Below are 6,121 nucleotides of genomic sequence, written 5' to 3'. Positions count from 1 at the left end.
AAAACATCGATGTCGGATCCCTATTAGCAATAAGTAGTTTTCTTTTACTATTTTTATACCTTTATTGACCGCCGCCCGGACTATCATGCTACAAATTAGAGAGTGACATTTGAGGAATTGTTGAAGTTATAATTATTAAATGTTTCTCAAATTTTAATAATTATATTAAATACAAAGCTCAAACCCAGTATATAGAATAAGAGGAATTAATTAATTACGTAAAAGTTTGATTACAATTTAATAACTACTACTAGGATAATTTTTAATTTTTGAGTACAATTGAATTTCGGGTTTCTCTGTGTTCAATACATCCATTTTTTTAAAATAGAATTTGATAAATATTGAATTCTAAATTCCGCTTTTCAATGATTTTGGTTATCCGACATTTTTAAAGAAAAACACTGATACTAAAGCTAATTAAATTTACTTCAAATTCACGAATGTTTTGACAATATTTTACAAAATTAAAGACAATTAATTTTTTTTTTCACTTTTTGAGCAATTGAAGAGCTGTTGTATTTTAGAAAGTAAAGCTTACGATTGTTTAACCATGTCCAACTTTGCCAAAATATTGAAAACATCTAAATCAGCATACAGTTTGGAAATTTAAAAGGAATAAAACGATTCTGTTATATTTCAACCCAATATAAGATTGTCAGAATTTTCAATTCTTTAAAAGATAAATGTAACGTAATAAACATTTAATATTCAAGTATACATTAATAAATCCAAATTTTTAAAGGTCTATTGCTGTTAGGATTCTGACTCCAACTATAATTTATGTATTTTTATGTGGTGGGATATGACTGAAACTAACATTATCGAAAATATTAACAGAACTTTTGTTTGTTTTTTATTAGGTATATTTGAGAAAAATCATTTCATGAATTTTTTCCTCAACGTTTCAGAAGTCTTCCGCCATATTAAGGACTAACAATTGAAATAAAAATACTATTTCATAAAACAAACACTTTGGTTTTGATACATGAATAGTCCTTTTTAAGTACATAATCGGGTTTTTATTAGCTTTCGGTAGTTAAATTGTCATTTTGATATATATCCATGATTCTATATTTCGTACTTAATTAAAAGTATTTTAATTTCACTGTCACAAGGAGCTGACACAACAAACAAATATCTCTTAAAAGCCTTCCCGCTATAACTATGTTTATATCATTACCCATTATCTTTCATTGTTTCATTTTCACTATATTAATAAGTCATTTAAAAAAAAATGATATGATTGGTTAATTAGTTAAAGATTAATTTGATTTCATTAATAAGAGACAATAGCAACTGTAATTTATTTATTTTATCTGTACATTTTGTTTGTATTCATGTTTTTATATTAGTTTTGCAAAGATCGGGGTTAAAATATTTTATTATAATGATAGCTTCTTTTAATCTTCTAGTTTGGGTTATTTTTACTCCTTTCCCCCCCCGTTCCTGTTTTTTTTTTTGTTTTGTTTTTACATTCGGATTGTCCACCCATCTTCCAGTGCTAACTCTGAAAAAATAGTTACTAAGTTCTGTTTTTATAATTTAATTATCTTAAAAATTGAATGCAAAAGAAGTTTGTAACTATTTTTTTTAGAATTAGTATCTGATAAAATGTCGGTAGAAATATTTTATTAATGTAAAATTAATAAAAATAAATGTTTGAAGAAGTCTAATAAATTACCTAGAAAAGAAAAAGAAAAAAGAAAATATACATATTTTTTTAATAAGAAAATTATTTAGTTATTTAAGTTTTTTTTTAGTTTCTAATATCATGGCATTTTAAATATCAATACTGTGACTGTTCGTTATGTTATGATGTGCCTGTGCTGTTTTGAAAATCTTGATGAAGTTCACTCTGATATCAGAAATATAGTTTAAACGTCATAAACTATCAATCCAGTAGTATCAGAACTGTCAATACTTTGAAATAACTATATTTCAATACGATACTGTCGTTGAGACTACAAAGGCATGTAGCTATTCATCGACCGTTGAAGTAAATTAATGAATGAAAAGTTGACCTTTGGCTCCTATACTAGAGACCTGTTATCCTACTTTCTCCGCTCTACTTACCGGGGCTTCGAGGAGACCTCCAGCAAAGCCCGTGATGGACAGGGCGAGGTACAGCAGGCCAGCACAGTTGGCGAAGTAGTAGACGACCCAGGCGATGACCAGGGGCAAGTTGAGGCAGATCATGCTCTTCTTGCGGCCGAAGGGTTGGGTCAGCCTACCGCTGAGGAGACACCCCAGGGGTACAGTCAGAAGGTTTATGCTGCCTGCAACAGCATACTTTATTTATTCGGAAAATATCTAAACTTATTATCTCTTAAGTCCTCAAAACCAGAACAAAAATTTTGAACTAATAATACAAACGAATGATTAATTAACTTATTAAGTAAAATTAAGATTAGATGCTCCACTCAAGTTCCTGCGGTTTCAAGTCCCTTGCCCAGCCTCCACTGGCTTTTTCGAAATTGTATATATTTGTAGATATCTAACATTTGGATATTAAACATTAAAGTAAATAACATATAATTTAATATTACAATAAAAAACACCACAGTTATGTTACTCCATAATGATATTGGTGGGGAGGATGGGAAAAAATCTTATATTAAAAATTATGTACGTAGTTTTATGTCTAACTAACACTTTAAAATAATATGTAGGAAGCTTCACCCTTTAACACGCATACTTGACAGTTGTTTTATAAATAAAGTCATCAGGTAGTTCTAATAATGTTTTATCTATTTTTTATAACATCAAGAAACGCGTCAGAATCTTCACGAGTCCAGTTTTGTCTTTCACACTTTAGGGATAAGCTTGGTTTGGAGTTCCCCAGACAGAATGTAAATATTATATACACCAATGAACGTATTTGAGATATTATTTTACTTTAAACTGAATTAAAAATTTAATGGTTTAGTATTTCCTGACCATTTTTTTCTTATTAAGAAAAAAAGTTTTAAATCAGTTAATTTAAATATAAAGTAATTAGTGATTTAGGAGGATCAATCGTATCACCGACAAGAATCGTAGTTGAGTCCCTGCCATAGAAAACCAATGAAGCGACAAATATAGCCTTTTCCAACGCAGGTCAACCTCGTTCAATAGGTTTGAAGGTAAACTTGCAATGAGGATTTAATGTGAAGGTTGAAGCGAAGTAAGTCTATATTAGATTTTTATAAATAATATGAGTTTATTATTATTCTGCGGGTATAAGAGAAAATAATCCCTTTTCCTTATATGTAAACCTTGAAATTTCAAGTAAACGAAATAATTAATAATAAAACAAAATAATTTACGGAAAATTATTTATGTTTACTTGAAATTTCAAGGTTTACATAATAAATAATTTTCCGTAAATTATTTTATATTTATTATTAACACCCTTATTGGGGTTGTTTTTTTATAGGAATTGATTTTTAATTATTATATATCAATCAATCTGTAAATAGCGAACATGGAAAATGGAGAATTCATAATAATAAAGAGATGCGTCAGATGTACGCAAAACTGGATTTATTGTCAATTATGAGAGGGAATCAAATCGGATAGCTGAATTATGAATATGTATGTCCAGGGAATCAATCCTCAAAGCTTACTCGAGGACCGACTTGGTGGAAGATGTTCTAGAGGAAGACCAGGCTTGAGGTTGCTGGACAAAGGGGAGGCGATTTTGAAAAAGATGAGCATTAGAAGATGACGGATGCTTGCCTGGGATAGGAAAGCGTTGATGAGAATCATCAGAGAGGCCTAGGTTCTTGTAGGACCGTAGTGCCACTAAATAAATAAATGAAAATATAAATATATTATTTTATTTTACTTATTTTATACAACTAGAACTTCAACTTGGTGCTTACTATCATGCATATATACTTCCAATATTCCAGATTATATTATATTTTATAATATTCCAGATTATATTATATTATATGATATACCAGATTTCTGTAATGCTTCGGACTATTCTACTGGTAATTTTCATTATCCTTTGTGCACTAGTCACATTATTGAAATGTACTGCCGCACAACTTAGTATATGTATATGTAACAATTTATTTATTTTTTTTTTCTTTTTCTCAGTTCTTTTTTACTATAATTTCTTTTTTTAGGGACTTTCATATCTTATTTTAATCTCTAGGAAAACCTCTCGTGGATTGTGACTTTTTTAGCCATGTTTCATCTATGCCAACTTAGTTCACAATGAGGCTTCTATTACTTTTCGTTAATAATGTTTTAACTTTAGTTGAAATATCTTATGTTCTATAAGTTAATTAGTGACAACTAAAGATTGTAGTTGGGAATTATGCTATTGCTCTTGTCAAATAATTACATTTTTTTTTTAAAAAACCGTTTGAGTCTAAATTACATGATGGCCAGTCTAGACAGATTGGTCCTATCTTCCACCTACCGAGAAACAATTCTTCGTGCCTTAAGAGTGTCTATGTGCTTTGTAGTGCTTGAGTCCATGTGTTAGCGGCCTATTCCACATAACTCTTATCAGGGGATCAGCCATTTCTATGCATAACTTACTCCTCTAGATCATAGTCTATAAATACGAAGCATAGAAGAAAACATGTTCTCAGAAATGAGGTTGCTTAGAAAAATATAAGAAAAAACCATAATACTTACATAATAATAGTATTATGGATGCAGGCATAATACTATAACAACTTCACCTTTGTATCTACTATCATAAGATCAAAACTCAGTCTGGAACCAGAAGAAAATTTTATTCCAGATAACTTTCTTACCATGATAATAAACGAGAGAAGGGTAAAAGGAAAAAACATGGAAGTCCCTGGGAGTAATGAAGAAGTATATATATATATTTTCAAAAAGCAATCTGAATTGAAAAACTTTAGTGGCAATCCCACATAATGTAAATTCAACTCTTAACCAAACATTTGGTTACCTCTAGGATAAGGGAACCCCCCCTCCCCTCCTCGATTCTGAACTGACCTAGTAGGATGCATACAAAAAAAGGGCCAGGCAATTCGGAAAGACACCTCACAATTTATAAGTTGTATATGAGGAAGTATTGAGTTAACTCTGATCACGCATATAGTTACACAAAATTAGATGACATTTATAGAATTTGATTTATTGAAATTATCAACCTGAAAAGAGTGGTATGATTATATTTAAAAATCATTACTAATATTAAACATTATCATAATCTTCTCCCTCTTATTTTTATTCCAACACAACATAATACTAGATATAACAATAATTAATTAGGACAGTGGTACAACATCGGCGAGGATTAAATTGCAACCGCAAGGCTTTACCCTTGGATCGAGGAAAGGTCAATTATTCCATTAATAGACCAGAGCAGATCGTTTATGCTTCTACAATTGTTTGTAGTCTAGTATCCTGTAGTAAATAAAACTAGGGTAATAAAATAATAAAATCAATATGGTACCAACAAGATCCCTAAAAAGTCTATAAAATTTCTATTATTCTATTATGCACGATTTTGACTACTGTTTGTCGCCAATTAGTAAAATGTCACATTTAATTATACACATCTACGACTTACCGAATTTGATCAAGTTCCTTTAATTTACCTATTATATTTTACTCTTTTATATATATGACATTAAAGTTAACTATAGTAAACAATTGTTTTCTCAAAACCATGTTTCATGAATATGCGTATGATATACTGGCAGATTTGTTTTATAAACGAACTCCGATTATTAATAGGAGTTCTTACAGGTCCTTGCAGACTTAAAAGACATCTTACGATATGTGGGGTAGTCCATGATGAAACCTGCTGCTTATCCGGACAGACCCCAGAGACTAGCTTACATTACATAGCAGATTGTGGTAGGTATGCGTCATTAAGATACAGGCTATTAGGCTCTGATAGAATTAAAGGAAATGAAGCTTTCTCTATAGATTCGGCATCCCTTTTAAATTTCATTAGAAAGTCAAAAAGGTTCGATATAGAGGAATAAGATACATAAAAGAGCCATTCAATGGTTTGTCTTGGGGATGACAAAAAGGACCAATAGGCCCACTTGTCGGACTTCTTTCCCCCACCATTACCAGTACCAGTTAATAAACCTTAATTTTAGAAAAAAATATTTTTTATTTAAAATATTTTATTTTA

The 6,121-nt window shown here is 30.3% G+C and overlaps 1 protein-coding gene across 1 annotated transcript in view; it reads right to left on the bottom strand.

The window, feature by feature from the left end:
• Nucleotides 1-6,121, bottom strand: part of LOC106684245 (facilitated trehalose transporter Tret1) — an 87,037-nt gene that overhangs the window by 23,471 nt on the left and 57,445 nt on the right. Inside the window, exon 4 of the mRNA XM_067051205.1 lies at nt 2,074-2,276. Within this exon, the coding sequence (XP_066907306.1) occupies nt 2,074-2,276 (203 nt within the window). The remainder of the gene's footprint in view (nt 1-2,073; nt 2,277-6,121) is intronic.

The sequence above is a fragment of the Halyomorpha halys genome, unplaced genomic scaffold, assembly GCF_000696795.3.
Source record: "Halyomorpha halys isolate HHAL.00 unplaced genomic scaffold, Hhal_1.1 Scaffold559.1, whole genome shotgun sequence".
Lineage (NCBI taxonomy): Eukaryota > Metazoa > Arthropoda > Insecta > Hemiptera > Pentatomidae > Halyomorpha > Halyomorpha halys.
The sequence above is the reverse complement of the archived record's forward strand: the minus strand, read 5'-3'. Positions and strand labels throughout refer to the sequence as shown.